The sequence below is a fragment of the Lineus longissimus genome, chromosome 8 (assembly GCF_910592395.1).
Source record: "Lineus longissimus chromosome 8, tnLinLong1.2, whole genome shotgun sequence".
Lineage (NCBI taxonomy): Eukaryota > Metazoa > Nemertea > Pilidiophora > Heteronemertea > Lineidae > Lineus > Lineus longissimus.
This window is the reverse complement of record NC_088315.1, coordinates 6,722,284-6,741,131: the sequence shown is the minus strand read 5'-3', so window position 1 is coordinate 6,741,131 and position 18,848 is coordinate 6,722,284. Positions and strand designations below refer to the sequence as shown.

Below are 18,848 nucleotides of genomic sequence, written 5' to 3'. Positions count from 1 at the left end.
CTAAGATCATATTGTTTAACCGCCTGGTCTTTCTCTGGGTTTTCTTTATCAATCTGAATGACTGGATACAAGTGAAAGAAAACTTGCCTAGCGATGGAAATGGGGATTTATGCCTGTCTATATCAACATAACTATGATCATGAAGCATATATATCGGGTGTGCAAGAAAAAGCGTCCAGCTATTTAAAGTTGAATATCCCAATACCTGTCCAGTGTAGCATTGGAATGTATACCCTGATAATGCTAATACATGCATGCATCATCTGCGTACATTTACACTTAAACGTAGAGATGGGAAAATCGGTATGTTTGATGAAATGCAACTTGGCGAAATCGACAAGGAGTTGCCATATACATCAAGGTCATATTCATGTGCATTGGTCATATCACAAAGGTAAGATGAGCGACTCATTATGAATATCTGGTCGTAAGAAATCATTATAAGGCCCTTTTGCTGTAAGTTTATACCATCACTCACATTTTTATCATATCAGATAAAAAGGACGCATTGTTTGTGAAATGAAGGACAATAATAGATAACGCTGATACAAGTATGTCAAACGCTGCTAGATTATGCAATAAAGAACACGAGAATGCCGTTAAAAGATCAAAGTTTGGGGCATATCCATTAAAAGGTCACATATTATTCATCCCTCTCCTTTTTAAGGAAAATCTTTTAGTGCCTTCCTTGACATTTTATATTAGGCCTACTGAGATAGATCGTCAGAAAAACATGACCTCGGATAACAATACCAATTTATACGACTTGCGAGGATTCCACCACTGACTGTGGCATGAGCGAGGAATCCATCACTAGGCCGCTTGCGTCAGCGATTCGCTAAATACTAGGCCGGGCCAGCTAGGTGGATCGGACCAAATTAATTTTCATCGAGTAGAGCTGATTGGCGTATCTACAGCACGTTAAAGGTTCGCAGTTCGTATTTACTGGTGCTCCGGGAAAATAGAAATGCAGTTATACACAATGGCTTAGTGCAGTTATCGTCTACCTCAAGGCGACTCATCTTTTGTCAGAAATGTTCTCCGTGCTGCCTTTGCGTCTAGGAATGGGTTAAAAAGCGGTTCAACCCTGGCGTATATACTAATGTATCTTCAAAGTAATCACTTCTATCCTTGTAAAATGACTTGACGCTGACCATAACTACGTGTACACGCAGCAGTGATCATGATATCCGATTGATAAATTGAGACCAACATCAATAGACGTATAACATCTTACCGGTACACCAAAGTATTCGAATTGATCAATAATGAAAATTCAATACACTTCCATTGCTATTTATTGTTGATAAATGACTGGTTTCAATGAATAAATCAAATGTCATGCTGTAGTTTTATGGTGGCGGATTACAGAGGCAGAGATAGAAGAACTTATACTACTTCAGGCCACGCAAATATATATTGACTATACTGTAAACCGTAAATTTTCGCGGGCGTTTTACTTTCGCGAATTTCGGTTGCTCTATATTAGCTAAAGTGTGCAGACCTTCACATCTCAAGTTTTGTACTCTACTATATGAGAGATGGCTACATACGGAGTACCTAGGATAATTCAGAAAAACTTGTTCAAGATGATAACGTAACTTCTTTGGATATAGGTGATTGCCTTGTGCTCTAGTTCATACTCTTCCGCCTTCTTATAACAGAGACAAAAGAGGGAAGAAAAATTCGTAAAAGGATCGCATCACCGAAGATTTATAGATGATATAAATCGGTACATCCCTTTGATGCGAAATTGAAAATGATAATCCAGTTACAAGACTGCTAAGTACTTATGATCCTGATTTAAACCTTGAGAACTTCACGAGAATTTAGAACATTTTTATTTGGATTTCTCAGTAGAGGATTGTAAGAAGGGCTTCTCACATGTAAATTGACACAAACTTTTTACCACATCCTCGAACATTCTCCCTCTGTCACTTTGATACCGCATTCGAGAAGACTTAGAGGTCGGGATCTATTTACTTATACTTTATAGCGAAAAAAAACGTATTGAACGGAACTTCGTTAATGGAAAGGAACTTACCATCGTCCATCTCACAAAAAAATGTTACTAGGATACATGTACTTGGAGGATTTCATATAGAAGATGCAGCAGTTGATCAAAGTGTCATATTTCGTCTGCAACTTCAAAGGCTTAGTTCGTCAGACTAGGACAATAGACCACCAAGTTTAATAGAACGAGCCATTTCCAGTGAGATACTAATGACAAATTTTCCGAAGCATTTTCGGGTTTTTTCTCGTGAAATGGGCTACGTGGTGTCGGGTTGTCAATTGTCTAGGGGATGGTCACTGAATAGACCATGTTTTTGCTACATGTTTCTCATTCAATAACTTTGGCACGTGAGTAGATATGGACACAAAAGAACCCCCCATCAAAGACTAGGTTCGATTGTTGAAAAGGTTTGACTTAAAGCTTGAATTTGAAAATTTTAAATTACTTTGCAGCTACATACGAATTGTGATATAAATTTCAACCATGCCGTTGCGTAGACTTATACAGCAATCCTTTGCGTACCAAGTTTCAAGGTAACGACACTACGGCGATACTTATATGTGTTTCTAATTATTAATAATCAACATGAATGGAGCCTCGCCTTTAACATGCTTTATGCTACGAGAAGCTATCTAAACGATGCCTCATTTTACCCATTGCACACGAGGGATGACAGCATTATCTGTATCGCAACTGCAAATTCTAATGTGACGCTGTTATCTGTTGTATGCTAATTTACCCTCCATACCAGGCTATCACGTTACGATAGAAGGAATGGTAAAAGTATCAAAGCCCAGCCAGTCCCAAGTGATATTCATGAGATCTAATCGCTATCAAACGCGATACATCTCACTTTACATGTTTTGGAATTCCTGCGACGATTTCTTGAGAGTCACACAGGCGCGTTCTGGTATCAAATTCAAGTTGGCAGCATAACCAAGACGCTTCCACGGACTTTTTGTCCGCATTTCGGATTCTCTGCACCACATCGGAGGTATTAGAATTCACCGGGGCCCTTTGAATGTATCCGAAGCAATCTATTCCCTGATGATGTTATGACACGCCCAGCCACCAGATTATGTTGGACCGAAATGGTGCACCTTGTATCTGCACCCCTTCTCTTTGTGGTGCTTCCTCTTCTTTCCAATTTTCCCTGACACTCAACGCTTATACGAAGAATAGTTTCTGACTGTCCATTGCTGTGCTCTGTTTTAATATCTGACTGTGTAGTGGGAGTATGGCCATAGATGACTGGTCGGTAGACATTTTGTGAGATGTAATTCCGCGATTTTGTATACATGTTGGTCCTTGGACGTTGTTATTGTATCTCATGATGAGGACGCCAAGCTCTCCAGAGTAATAACACCGCCGGGAGGTGCAAAGTAGTAGGTTGGTGAAGGTACTTGGCTATCATTCTCATGGGGTTTGAGAAGTTGATTCTTCTGATTACCTGCCACAGATTCGACCTTGAACCTGTTGAATGGGATGGTCATTATCTTTTCTTCAAAGGATGTTTCTATGTTCGAGGTGTTTCTGCAGAGTTATCTGAGAATTACTATCAAAGTTTCTCAAATTACACAAAAAGCATGAGCACACGATTCATTCTCGTATTTTTTTTGGGGGGGGGGGCTTTTTTGCTGTTAATTCTCGAGATCATGATTGAACCATACTACACGTACATGTAGTAAGTAGAAGAATTTACGCCATGGCCAACGCGAAATATTTTAGAATGTCACGCACGAGAACGCAGCAATAGCAAACAGCAGTTAAGTTACGTTTTTTCAGAAATAAAGTGTATCAGACGTATAATAACATTTCCTGTTTTTCGCTACCTTTCTCACTTAATTTCAACAAAATTACACTTTCACTCTCAAAGCCAGTCTGGGGAAAAGGACATTCACGCTATATTAATTCCTATCCACAGATAAAAGCCCAAAAACCTGACGTATGCTATTATTTCAAAACAAACCGATGCGAAACAGCATGAAGCTAATGTGCGGAAAATGTAATAATTGCGTGTGTACCATTAATCGAAACGAAAACCAGGACTGTAAAAGCAACCAACACGTGAAAAAACGTAGTAAATTGAGAAGCTACTGAAGTATGAACAACAACACTTTCAGGAACCCATAATTTAACGCCAACGCCAACGTCATCCGAGTGAAGAATTTTTGTTCGTAAGGCAATTTATGTGGACCTTTTCGATCATTCGCATACATTGTTTTCGCATTCCTTTTTCGACATTATGTTTTCGAGATATCGAAAAAAACAAGACGGTATGACATTAGCAAGTGACTCTTGAGAGGGTATTCCTTCTACTTAAAAAAATCTAGTATCTGCTATAATGACGATGGCGTTCACGATTAAGATGACAACGACGACGACGATGACAGTAGCGATAACGACAACGACGACAATAACAAAACAAATGCAGTAATGATGATTGATGACGACGACGATGGTCGTGATCATGATGATACAGACGAAGACGACGATGACGATGACATGACGATAATGATATTGATGCCATCGACAAAGATGATTCTATCTCGTGAAAATACTGCCGACTCAAATATTGAAATAACATAACGATGGATGACGATAAAAAATAGCGATAATGGTTTATGAGGGTGGCCTTTCTGTTACAAACAAACATTCCCTGGTTATGGTAAACATTACATTATGTCTTCCCATAACAAGAGAAGCAAGTCATTAGAAAACGTAATAATAATGACAATGCCAATGGCATTTTCTTGACGAAAATATGAAAAATACACAAAAACCTCATTAATTATATACAAACCAGTAAACAACGAGACTTAACACAAAACATTGATAAAGCTTCCAAGAAAATTTTGAATTCTTTTTCCGAGGCACTTCAAAGATGTGTTGCCGAGCGTCACAATGTGAGGCATGGGTTCGATTTTCTGCTCCATTTTTTTGTTAAAAAGGTAAAGTATTGTTAGATTTTTAATTGCCATCTTAAGAAGATGATTTCGAGCAAAGGTTTTACTAAAACTCAGTGCTTTATTTTACAAGACTATTTTAGTGCACTTTATGTGCGTTTTTTACAGTCCATTGAAGTATGGAGAAAATAAAATAAGTAATAACCTGGCTCCTGCCCTTTGAAACAAATGATACAGCAATATTGTTTACCTAGTGTTAATTCTCCATTACTTTTAGCGCTTGGAGGCTGCACTTTTATTTTTTACGGAAAGGAATCAGGGCCAACCCATTATGTGCCCTAATCTCTAGCCTTAATAGCGTGTGCGTTTGGTCCTCGTTTTTAGTTCCTTTTATAAGTAGACCTGTTGTATATCAGTCCGAGTATAAAAACCAGACAGGGATGCCAGACAGGGATTTACGGGTAGATGTCATGGTATTGTCGCAGAAAGGATAGGCAAGCGCAAACAGGCTATCGCTGCGTCGGAAGCAAATACCAGGAGAGTTCAATGAGAAGGAACTCTCCTACCTTGGTATTAACTTGTTTATATTGTGCTTTTGATACATTCCGTAATGAAAGGAAGGTTTGGGACTCTTGACATTGGCTCGAAGGCTCAGAAAAAGACAAGTTGAATGGGACTTGCGCGCTGCTGCTCTATTCATCAGAGGAGCACCAAGGCCAAGCGGAAGCAACCAAGACCACTATTTTCTTCCAGGGACAAGGCAACTGCGCATGAGAACTCATTATCTTTCTCATCATCACGTCGACGACAACCGATCATCGTCGTCGACATCCGATCATCATCGTTGTCATCAGCATTGTTGTTCATTTGTCTTCGTAATACATGTACATGTCAATACATGTAGTCGGGCCACGAATCATATTCATCTATCTTCATCATCATTATCATCATACTCATCATCACACCATGACATGATTATGATGATGATGATCATCATCATCAGTACTTATCATCATTATCATCGTTGTCGTCGTCACAGGGTTGACCGTTTTCCAAACTATCACAGATTTAAATAAGTCATAACGAAAACATGCACAATAGTATGGTCACGTTTATAACGCAATCATACCAATGAAACATTGACGCACTTAATTAATATGCTGGAACAGAAAGTCAACCAGGTACATTACACCAAGGTCATCATAACTGACACATGGCACTCGCAAATAGAAGTTTCATGACATCGCCACATTGTAGTGCATCTGCGGACAATCGCCAAACCCAATAGATATTGGCAGAGGTAAATAGGAGTTATTTACCCATGATATCAGTTGATTCAGTGCCTAGAACTTGGGGAATACAGCCACGTTTGTATTTGTCAAGGAGTATACAGATGCCGTAATTAAAAATCAGCAAGGTAGTTTTGCGTTAGAGTGATGTGATACGATATTAGCACCACCAACGTAATAGGTCAAAAAGCACTTATCTCAAGGTGACATATGTTCACTGGTAATTCGCAGATAAAGAATGTTGCAAGTGCCAGAACAATATTACCACGCAAGCTTTCCACAAATGCCTTCGATGTAATCAAACCTCATATTTTTCATACGTGAGAAAAGAATCTGTGTGAAGTGACTATTAGCGGCGATAATGGCTGATGGACCCGATTACAGCCACCGTTACTCCGAGAGACCAAGACATACGCTTTTGAGGTACTGTATATGGAGTGATTGGCCACAACCTGGAGCGTCCGAGTCGGCTTTTGCACCTCACCGGGCAAATATGGTGAATCGTGAGGATTACATTCCGGAGAGCAGTTTTTGTTTGATTGTTCTGTATGATATTAGAAACGAGCTCTCCAGACATGCCAGATACATTATCAAAATGTCGCCAACTCTGTCGTTTTGCTGCTCCGCTTCGCTGGGTATCCCCGACGTGAAAATGTAACAGACAGGGAACAACCAACTGGAACGGCAGTCGACAACGCAGGTAGATTGTTGATTTAGTTTTCGAAGATGTTAAAATTTGTCATAAAATACCTTTGACGTCAAGGCATGGCCATTACATCCGCTCTCATTTAGCAACTTAATGTACATGGAAATTCTGCAACAACAAATAAGTTGTAGGACGATCTTTGATTGGTTAGTGTTGGAACAACCAGCGAATCACGGTTCTTTTCCCTCAACAAGAATCAAGACGAGGAGAGCTTTAACTTGAGTCACGTGAGAATCCAGATCTAGCAGTCAACCGAAGAGCATGGCCAGTTTCGCATTATGAATGCTGTTGATACAGCTAAAAATCGTTCAAGTAGATGGGAATGTCTTTGAATGTGTTAAACTGTATTTTCTCAGGATCTACATCTGCAAGCCTACATGCACTAGCTGTGATGTCAAATTGCACGTTTTTTTCTCTGCATTCCATACATGGAGAATGACCAATGGCAATACGACCCTTGGAATGAGTCTATGATAATTTTAATGCCGCGACTCCCCTGGGTATAAGCCCATGTTTGCATTGCTTGCCATCAAAGCAACTAACAAAAACTCTTACGCGTTGCACCAGGAAAAGAGGAAAAAACGTTCACCTTTCATCCTGGTAGAAGCATTGGTAGCTCAGGCTAGCGCTTTGTACCATATAAAATTCCCCATAATCGGTCAATGTGTCACATTTTTTGCATATAGACGGGCTGATTTCATGTGAAGATGACAAATATTATTTACCGGCCACCAAAAACGAGCGATAGCTATTGGGGTAGGGTCCGATTTATCTTGTAAAATCCCCCGAATTTGGCACCTAGTGCTAGATAAGATGCTGTTGTATTGTTTCCACATTCTTATAATTTATACATTTGGTATTACACATAGGCGTCCGAACAGAAACGAGTGATACGTCTCCTGTTGCAGCTCGATATATGTTTAGGTCCGATTGTGTCGTTCCTTGACATCTAGCATACCTATTCGGATGATTCTTGGAGTGATTGTGTCAGCTGAATAAACGGATAATTGCCTTTACAGTGTGGCTATACTGCGGTGACAGTATATATCCGTAAGAGCTGGCTTGTAGTAGTAGCATACCAGTTCTTGAAGCTGTGATTGCCGCACACATGCAGTACTTCTGGAAGCAGAAACCAGCACCAAGCTGAAACTAGACTAATCTGCGGCGAAATCGCAGGAAAAAAGTTCAATGCAAATGATGTGAGTGACCTTCCACATGTATCGGAAGAGTAATCATTTCTACGGCACCAGTGTAATGCTGAAATCATGTCAGGATAAAGAGATTTTTTTCACCTTCATCAGAAAAAAGTTGCTGAAAGCACTTTTTGAGAGAGAAAATGCAAGCCATTTTACAAAGCGCTTGCTCAAACAGCGCTGTTACGTCCCTGGTTTTCCTTTTTGAAACACCAGCCTCTCTCATGGCGTGTCACCAGCCACTACAAATCGCATTAATCCACTTCAATGGTCGTGTTTTAGCACCCATTTATTAAATCTGGTCATCTCATTGAAATCTAGCACTCATCTCATCGTAGAAATTGCCAAGAAAGACCTGTTTTTTTTTGCTTCCTGAAGCTCTGATAGGTCCATTGAAGCTATATGTCCACCAAGAAACAATTTGTCCGACGCCGATATCATCTTGATTAATCATAGGTACTCAATATTGTCTTTCTTGCCAATTAATTCAATGACCTAGCAAGCCTCCATTAAGTGATAGCGGGTAATCATCGTGCTTCTAGCTACGATGATGGGCACTCAACGAGGATTCTGGTGTTAAGCGAACGTAAAGCGTCGTACGGAGTTGTGCCTACCAGAGCGTCCCGAGATATTTCAGTGGTCGAAGAATATTGGTGAAACAAAATGTATATTCAAACCACTAATTCGAATGCGGAGGGACGTCGGGTGTGTATGTAATATCCGTTTTGTCAACGCACGCGACAATTATGATACCTTGTAAAACATGAGGAAAGCTACGCACGCGTTGAAAAAACGGATACAATGTATAGACGCTACCAATAAACGTTTAAGGAACATTTATTTCGGTTACATACATGTTCGTACGTAATTTTGAAGGTATTTCGTCCTTCTTTTCAAGAACAGAACGGAGCGATCAACTACCCAAATATCGCAAGATCTCGCAGTGAGGTGCGTGGTTTGCGATAGGCTGGTTCCTGTGATTGGTTTTTCCTCACGCAGAATTTGGCTCTCCTTTGTGATTGGTCGATAACAATCATCATTTCAGAAAAAAACAACTTAGATCACTCAGACTGGTTCGCTCGTGACCGTGGGAGACTCAAAAAGCAACTTTGTACATCCGATTTGTTCGGCGAAAATCAAAGTGCCGCAGAGAGGGAATCTCATAGACGCGCCTTGTATTGTCCTCCTCTAAGGTCACCGAAAAGGTCACCGAAAAATTTTACTTAGGAACCGCCGATTTTCCCATTCATCAAAAAGGCATAAATATTGACGCGAAAACAAATCTTAATGACTTTAGACCTATTGATGGCATTTTCAAACTAAATGTTTATAAATAGGCCTATACACGGGTAACCTGTCCTATTCATTTTTATTTATGATACGCCGTTAGCAGCATTCACGATAAGAATCTGTCTGGAACGCGTCGGGAGACGAATCGAGCACTTTACATGTAACAAAAGGCCTACATGTACTCCTTTGTTCTTTGTCATTAGATCCAAGTTCGCCAGCGTTGGCCTTTCATTGCTGTCTCCAAGCGAGAGGCATAAAAACCAATCTGCCTCTATACATATGATGGTCAAATAACAATCTAATCTTTCCGATGATGACATCCGTCTGGTTGTTAAAGGTGTTCAGAAAATGCCGTGGAAGCTGACTGGAAGGATATTGCCCCGAGTCAGATTTCGCTTCTTGTTTAGCGTTTATATTTCGTGCCTTTTTTTTTTTTTTAATGGAAAATCTAAATTTCATGGTTTTTATTTTGGCAGATTTTGAAATTTCTTTCGGTTTTTTCAAATTAAAGAAAACATGAACGTTAGCGATTTTTATTTTCGCGAATCGGGGTTGTCCGCGAATATATATTTGGTGTTTTACAGTAGCCATGACGATTAAACAGAAAAAGCCTCTGAGCCAATTTGTCTCATCGGTGTTGAAAAAAGGCAATAGTTAAAGACGAGCGAGAATTCCCCCAAATCTTTTTTTCGATAGCGTTTACAGCTTCTTCCTCAGCCGCATTCAACGGTAGGCCTATTGGTATATTGAAACTGGAGACTATATTAATTGTCTTTTTGTAGTATCTCCGGGTGTTTTTCTATCAAAGTACACGTACGGTAATGAAATGTTTCTTTCAGGGTATTTTTCTTCTCGTAGTGAAGACTTGACGAAACTTCACCCGCAGCGTGCAACCAGCAGGTCGCAAGATAAGCAGATAGAGTATTGGCTCCGCTGCGGTACAAACGCTGCCCAACTTGAAATCGGAAGGCCACGAGCCACTTTATTTGCAGAAAACCAGCCTTCTGCAATAATTTCCCAAAAGAAGCAACACTTAGAAGCAGGGTTTCGATGCAATGGGTCACAGAAAGCTGGACCCTTGAGGCAGTCGGTCCTTGATAGTGGGATGACGCATGACAATGCAGCTTGAAAATTTTAAAAAATCTTTCATCTTAAGATGTAGTCGCTGTCATCAAAGGCACTGTGCGTACGTTCCTAGGGTTACCTTTTTGTAGTTTGATATTAATGCCTGGATTTCATTCTGTAAAAGGGCTCGACTCTATTGAATTAACTTCTAGGATGCTATTTTGGCGCGGACTATTTTAATTACTTGTAGGTGAGAACGCACAGGTTTCAATGCCTTCTTGCGCAATTTCTGCCCTTGAAAAAGCTTCGGCGAAGATTTGACGACTTGGTCGCAAACGGAATAAAGAAAGCAAGGTGCCATGTTTGAGTCTAGCAATCTAAAGTGTTGGCAAAACAGCTTGCATTGCTGGCTTCATTCGGCCCTCTATAGGGTAACTTATAAACAACGATAATCTCCAGAACCAACAAACTCTCACAATTTTCGCTTTCTCCGAATGAATTTTAGTCTGACAGGCGGTAACGCTTTAATAAAAGACCGGCGGAAATTGCAGGACTTTGCTTATGGTCTCCACGAGGCGAGCATCCGGTATGGAATGGATGATTGCGTGTGTGGACGGGACGCCTCCGCTTCCCGCCGTGAATTCGATCGCTACCAACGTCATAAATCTATCAAGAGATTCGGTAGGCGTACGGAGGACCCGTTATGAGAAGATATCAACGCCGGATTATAAGTGTAGCAGCGTGTTACCGGCTTCAGTAACCACACGGCGTAATCAACAGTCTGTGACGGCAATGATGGAGGTTCTTATCCATTTTCTGGGTGAAATCCACGCATCTCCGCTTTGCTGCAGCCGTCGTGATACTTTTCGATTTTTCAATTACTACTGACGCATCAATGTCTTGACTGTCACCTTGAAAACCCAATTCCAATGATCAAAATCTACGCCAGGTGTACTCGTTTTGTCAACGCATGTGCCTGGCGCGTGTGAGGAAGTTTTATCAAGTGCAGTCGCCAGCAAGGTTTTGTCACATGCGTTTGATATAACGGATCGATAAAACGTGCGAGATGATTCATGCATACACTTGTATTCACTACCCGTTTTGCCAACCCTTGCGAAAAAATATTTGTTTCGGTGCAGAATTTAATGACAACTATTTTGGCGCCTTTGCGCCCAGCTCCACTGGGTGGAGTCGAAATCCATGTACATGTACTTTCATAATTGTTGTCATTGGCCCGTATTACAGGCAGAGTCCTTCCCATTATTTACACCATTATCACGCCTTTGTATTACACCCAACACTGGTCGGCGGAGAGCCCACACAAGTCGTCGGTGAGGACAATCCGATTGTCTGAAACATCATGATAATTACCTTATAGGTAAAGGTATCAATCCCTGTATGATCCTGTGATCTTCATCAAAGCTGGGTTTCATGCAATTACCATGACATTTACATAGGTCATTGATACCAATATATCATAGAGATGATGAGATGATGCCAGAAATCCCTGATCCAATGATGATCGAAAGTGTGTCAGATACCACGCCCAGCCAAAGACAGGTTCTAACTGAGTTTACGGATTTCAACAGAGTGAGGACAAGAGAGCTGGAAGAAGTCAATCAAAAGCCATGGCGATGGAACGAGACGGATTTTTACCTGCAGTTTAACCACAATACCGTAAATCCAGCTGATAGTAAAGACCGTCGCTTAACACAGATAAGATAGACTCGGACCATTTCATTACGCAACACCGGGGCACAACCAACCACGTGGTAGATGGGACGGCTCCCAGCCGACTTAACAGTATGCCCAAAAAAAAGTTATCCCGCTCCGTCGGATGCATGTAGACATCAAGAAGAATGGCTCTTCGGGACGTATGAGCAGCGAAATTCTGGTCAATTGTAAAATTAAGCCCTTATGATGAGAAGATGTCGCCAATGGCGGCACTAAAACGGTCTTCTTCGCGCGTCAGAGTTAAGACAAAGGGCATCAATGCGTTTGTCAACAGTGAGAGGACTCCGAGAAATGGTTTTCATTGAGAGCTTCTATTTTCGCAATTTTTGCTCCACTACTATTTCGAAGTCATTTTTACACTGCTTCCTTAATCGCAGGTTCACGCAGACGTGATCTTGGAGAGTCATAGTTCATGTCTGCATGTGAACCTTGATCTGCATCCTGTCTGCATGTGAACGGACAGGAATCTGGGAGAATGAATCACAACCGGATCCGCATCTGGAAGAGTGAACCACAACCAGAAACTGAAAGGAATCAAGCCAATAGATACTTGTTTTAAATTTAACATTCGTTTTAATCATGATTTTAAAAACACTTTCCACCTTTCATCTTTTTTATTCGGCAATTCAGATCATCACAATCATGGACATTTCTCATCAAGTGCTTAAAGGGATATGCCGTTCGTAATAACTGGTTGTCCAGAAAAATAGAAAGACAGTTGTGCACAATGCACAATGCGATAGGGCAGTTGCTATGTATACGAAGTCGCTGAAACTAGGTATTTATGGTATTTGTATACTTGTAGCTGTTTACAAAACAGTAATTTATATCTAGTCTGTATCACCTTCTATTACAAATCTAAAATTTTTAACGGACAGCGTAGGCCTTTAGAGGGTTACATGTCATTACACAGAGACTATTTAAAATTTGTTTGGTATCTGTTCAAAATGTCAACAAATTACAGTTTATGTACAAATACACTTGGCGATGACCGCCAAAATTTCAAAAATAAACATTTCATCAGGAATGGACTACGTCCACATAGATAACTTTAAATAATGTGACGCGTCACTGGAACACAATCGATTTTGCTCAGTCAGCAACAACATCAACCAATCTTTTGTGCGACCCACTGCGGCAAAACACATGCAAGTTTGAATACTTTCAACAGCAAACAAGATGTTGCTAATAAAAATGGTCTTCTAATCCACAAATCACTGCCGTTTTGAACTACATATATGAAGATGGAACGGGTATAAATATCACAGGACAAGGTTGTGACATTGTCAATATTCTATATTGCAATAATCTAATTTTTTCTATCACGTCAATCTTATTGTCGACTTTTTTGTAACAGTGGGTCACACATTCAGTGAATCACAATAACATGGTTATTAACAACAAAATAACATAAAGTCTACAATTAACAGCAAAGCTGATCACACACATTTACATGTATGCAAAATGACAGAATGGTGGTATAATGTAGTTACATGCAACGCAAAAAACAGTTTCAAATTCAATCTGATGTCAATTTTAACATTTTGCATGTATAACTAAAACATAGATGTACATACATCATTGTCTAAAAAGAATCTTTCAACTGATCTCAAGTTTATTGTTGACAATCGTAATACTGCTATGAAAACAAAATTACCATAAATTACCAAAGGAAGTGAACTAAATGCGATGTCCAAACTGGACCAATGAAAGTACAGGTTCTCACATAACTAATACCGGTTTTCTAAGAAAGTAAAACTGTGGTAGTAACAAATTGTATGCGACTCTCTGACAGAGAGTTGTGACGGTAGGGACTCATCTGAACCTCACTGTTAAGTCTTTGAAACTTTGAACCTCAGACAGAAGACATCAGCCATGTTAGAGGAACTCAACCTCAAGCAATCCGATCAAAGACACCTCAATATGTTGAATGGAGGCATCGTGCACGCACAACTCGCAGCACTTCTATTGAACTTCACCGTCTCTTTTCTTCTTTCTCTTCTTTTTCTTCTTCTTTTTAGAAACCTCGAACTTAAGAGAACTACTGACCAGACCAGCATCCACCGATGCACCTGTAACACCAACCCCCTGATTGGAAATGGAGAGCATAGAAGATGCCAACGAATTCACCCCAGAGTCGTCATCATCGTTCGAATGCTTTTTTTTCGAAGATTTTGACGCTTTTTCTAAAAATTCGTTCTGCAGTGATTGGCGTGGATCTGATATCTTTAGTAAGTCCTTACTTTTCTTAGATTTCTTTGTTGGACGTTCTAAATCTGTACCTGAAGGCGATGCATCTCTTGTCCGCTTTTTTGAGCTAACTTTGATAGTCTGCGCTGCATCTACAACTCGATCAGAATCCTTTTCTTTTGATTTCTTCTTCTTTTTCTTCTTAATTTCAGTCGACACCTCAAGTTCACTTTGCATGGAAACAGTACTATCATTTCGCTTCCGTGGTAGTTTTTCCCCCATTGGACAAGGAGCAAAATAGTCAAATATCGTACCAGTTTTTGATTCTAAGAATTTTGACGCGTCAGAATCACAACTTGCTGCAGAAGACTTGGTGTATTTTTTCTTTTTTAAACCAGAGTCCAGCACACTTACTCCTGTCATGTTCAAATCTACCAAGGAAGACCTGTCTTTATCATTAGACTTCTTCTTCTTCTTGTGCTTCTTCTTCCCATCCGACAAATCGTCGTGTTGAGAAACATCAACTTGGCAGGTCGAAGCAACTGTCATAGAATTTTTCAAAATCTCGATGTCGGCCCTCTTTCTGACTTTGGAATGAACATGGGATGGAGACTCAATCACTGCCTTTTGAGTTTTGAGTTTTTTACCACTGGGAGGCGACGTTGACAAACTCTCACTGACTATGGGAGAAATAAACAAGTCACTTTTCCGATGCTGACCTATTGACGGGTGAATCATTGTGCTTTCCAAATCATGAATGGGCATAGGGGAAGGAGACGCACCAAGCTCAAACTTCTTTTTCTTAGGCTTTTTCTTTGAACCGACAACCGGTGAATCAAGAAGACTGTCTTTTGACCCCAATTCACCAGAATCATTCAGGTAATTACCAGCAGATGCATCCCCTACAGATTCCTTGCGATTCTTTTTGTGCTTCTTACCAGTAAGTGTCAGGTGAGGCAAATCACTCACATTCAGAACAGAGTCACCAATTTTGTTTTTCTTTCCTTTCTTGTCCTTTATCTCAGTAAAAGCAAGCGGGGAGTTCACCATGAGACCAGCAGATTTATTTTTGTCACGCTTTTTCTTGTGCTCAGAACCACCACTACTAGGTGACAAAGCCGATTCATTCTTGTCCTTTTTATGTTCCTTCCTACTTTTGCTGACAGCGCCAACCCCGGCAGGCACAACAGACGAAGATGGTGGCTGTTTTAGTGTCGAGGAACCTGTCACACGAGCCGACAAAGGCGTACTTACACCAGGCAAAGGTTTCCGCTTCAGGTTATCAGTTTTCAATAGCGGACTCCCGACAAATACAAAGTCATCAGAAGATGAATCACTGTCCGAGATGTCACAAATTGTTTTCTTTTCAGCCGCAGCCTTGCCAGTTTTAGACACCTTAGCACTGACCGACTTCGGAATCAATTTCTCAGATTCCGCAAAGCTGCTAACAATCCTTGCACCGATCTCTTCTTCAGCCTTCTTTAATTCTTTCTTCGCTGCTTTCTTTTTCTCACGCTTTAATTCCTTTCTTTTTGCTTTCCTTTCCTGTTTCAACCGCCTTTTCTCCGACATTGCATCATGTGCTGTAGGAATTACTAGAGTGGAAACATTTTCTGTGTCAATATCGAGGACCTTTGGTATCCTCTGATCTGATTTCTTCTTTCTCGCCTTCTTTTCCTGTTTCAACCTCTGTTTTTCCACTGATGCCTCATCTCGAGTCTCAATCACAAGAGAGTCTGCAGTTTCATACAAGTCAGACTCGATGCCCTCGATTCCTGAAACAGCTTCTACATCAACATTGGCAACTTTTGATTTCTCCCGCCTCTTTTTCTCTTTCCTCTCTTGTTTCAATCTCTTTTTCTCCGACTCCACCTCATCTGGTGTGTGAATAACATGAGAGTCAGCGGTGACATATGAGTCAGACTCAGCCGTCTCGATTTCTGAAACACTCTCAAGCTTCGTTTTTGTCTCATTTAGTCCCCTTCTCCTCGCCTCCTTTAATTCCCTTTTTCGTGCCTTCCTCTCCTGCTTCAAACGCTTTTTCTCATCGGATTTCTGAACAAGTTGAGTGCCCAATGTATCATTTAAACCAGAATCATCAGCCTCTACCCCCACAAAACCCTCCGACTCAGCATCAATATCAACAACCTCATCATTCACAGGTGACGCAACTTTAGTTTGCCTTTCCGGAAATAACATTTTGGTTTTCTTTGCCGGATGCCCATCCTCAGCAGTTTCATAATCATCGCCAGCTTTTCTCTTCTTTGGCGTCATCCACAAGTCAAGGCGTGACTGTTGTTTCGAAGATGTACATTCAATGTCAACTCCACTGCCACCGGAGTCGGAATTCTTTTTTTTCCCATCGCTGCAATGGAAATAGGAACACTTTCAGTGAAAATTAGCAAAATTGTCAATACATCAACTTGGCTACAAAAGAAACTGACTTCACCATGATCACAGTTTGGTGAGTGTCCTAAACCACTCAATGTGATATGGCTTCGATAGTATTGACTTAAAACATCATGTGTATATGACTGTTAATGACCTTTGGCTACTTCTCGACTGAACACAGACAAGTTTCACACCTTAAAAACAACGAGACCACATCGCCAACAGATCCTGATGGCATCGTGGTTCATACTTCCGCTTCATGAACGGAAGGTCGATGGCCCACAGGAAGCTTGTTCCGATGTGGCCGGTCAATGGTTTGTCACCACCTGCTTAAATTTAGGGTACAAACTGGCCTCTTGACTGGCACCTGCTGTAATAGAGACACACAAAAAGTGTGTTCCATGATCAAAATCTAGCAAGTCCTTCAAGAAAAGAATTAGATGACACTTACATAGTGAATTCCATTTGCACTGGCATCGACTGTTTCTTTTTCTTTTTACCAGAAATATTTGCTTTCAAACCTTCCAAGCTGAAAGAGGAGTTAGGACTAATAAATAGAACAAGCATTCATGAAAAAGATATCAAACACTCAAATGTCTGAGATGGCATGAGGTCTATTTTTGGTACTACTGATTACTCACCTCTCCTCATTGATGGTGGCACAAATGGTCAGGACACCATTCACAGGCAGTAGCAGAGCAACATCCAAGAGCACAGCATCTCCGACCTTCAGCACATCATTCTTCGAGTTTGTCGGTTTGTCGGTTGAAGCATTGAAACAACCATGCACCAGATAACCAATGTGGTCCCTACCAATTTTGTTCACAACGCCTTCCAATGTGCATCCCAGCTCTGGTTTGAAGACCATCAGGTCAGCTACAATATCTACATAAATAAGTGGATCATCGCCGATAACAGTTCCACTGTAATTCTTTAGCCTAATGTTTTTATAGGCGATAAGGACACCATTTAACCTGCAATAGAAGAAGATTCTTTAGCCTAATGTTTTTATAGGCGATAAGGACACCATTTAACCTGTAATAGAAGAAGATTCTTTAGCCTAATGTTTTTATAGGTGATAAGGACACCATACCTGTAATAGAAGAAGATTCGTCAGCCACAGGCATTGTACTTACTTCTCTGAATAAATGTTGAGTTCCCTATCAAGCTGATCAGTGATGCCATTCTTGATATTAGACAGGAATCTCGGGAGCAGCGCCAGGCTCTTTGTAGTTGTAACTTCACAAAAGCAACTGTGCGGATCGTTGAGTTTTGTCGCTGCAAACGAGTATGAGAGCACACTGGTTACAGCTGTAACGGGTTTTGCTGCGTCTGTCGTCATTGTTGCAATTCAGACTTGCCTATATCTGGAAAAAAGAAGCAGGAATTATTGAGGATTCTTTTGTCGGCAATGTGATTGCCCGGAAAAAAACTATCAGTTACTAATTGGGTCATCTAATCCCTCCCACTCCTAGGCAACAAACACGCCCTTCCATCATAAAAGCATGGCTTAACTCTGAGCACGCGCACCTGACATTCGTCTTCTTCGAAAAAAGGCCTAGCAATTTGTTTTGTTCAACTTCAAGGCGGCTTGTCCTTGATCGAACCTGAGTGTACCAGTTCCACTGAATCATATGACATACAACGTATGATACATGAAGGAGTCTCTAAACCTACTCAATATACTGCATGACTGAATATCATTCGCCATCTTGTATGTATGCAGCATGCATTGCACTGCCATGACTGCACTACATGCAGAGTCTAGGCCTACAACACAAAGTCACATGTACATCTACATGTGTTCCACATGACGATTGTCATTATGACATTGCATGCATACCGAAACATGTCTGTATCTCAACAGAACTTGCACAACACCCTCATGTTCACCTTCAATAGCAAACGAGGTATGAATTTAATCAATTTACACTATTCAACGTCAATAATAATATTTTCAAAAGTGCTTTTGAAGGCATTTTTATGAAGCACGTGTGAATTTTTTTGAAGCCAGGGAGGCTGACATATTGAATCTCGTCAAGTCTCGTCTCGTCGTGGCGGAAAACGATG

The 18,848-nt window shown here is 40.7% G+C and overlaps 1 protein-coding gene across 3 annotated transcripts; it reads right to left on the bottom strand.

The window, feature by feature from the left end:
- Positions 1–12,769: 12,769 nt before the first annotated feature.
- Positions 12,770–18,803, bottom strand: LOC135492883 (uncharacterized). Of its 3 annotated transcripts, none has more exons than XM_064779576.1 (5): positions 18,672–18,803; positions 17,915–18,145; positions 17,420–17,752; positions 17,230–17,307; positions 12,770–16,752 (listed from the first exon to the last, which is right to left on the bottom strand). In XM_064779576.1, the coding sequence occupies exons 2-5, from the start codon at positions 18,118–18,120 to the stop codon at positions 14,163–14,165; spliced, it is 3,207 nt and encodes a 1,068-aa protein (XP_064635646.1). In that variant the 5' UTR covers positions 18,121–18,145; positions 18,672–18,803; the 3' UTR covers positions 12,770–14,162. The 3 variants fall into 3 exon arrangements, with proteins under 3 accessions (XP_064635646.1, XP_064635645.1, XP_064635647.1); XM_064779575.1 differs by having other exon boundaries at positions 18,622–18,800; XM_064779577.1 differs by having other exon boundaries at positions 18,710–18,798.
- Between the last annotated feature and the right edge of the window lie 45 nt (positions 18,804–18,848).

Bases quoted from the DNA above. Each gene is read 5' to 3' on its own strand.
- LOC135492883 (XM_064779576.1), bottom strand. From the start codon at position 18,120: ATGACGACAGACGCAGCAAAACCCGTTACAGCTGTAACCAGTGTGCTC. The intron at 17,753-17,914 runs GTAAGTACAATG...CTTCTATTGCAG, and splicing joins CTCAACATTTATTCAGAGAA to GTTAAATGGTGTCCTTATCG. The intron at 17,308-17,419 runs GTGAGTAATCAG...CTCCTCTTTCAG, and splicing joins GCCACCATCAATGAGGAGAG to CTTGGAAGGTTTGAAAGCAA.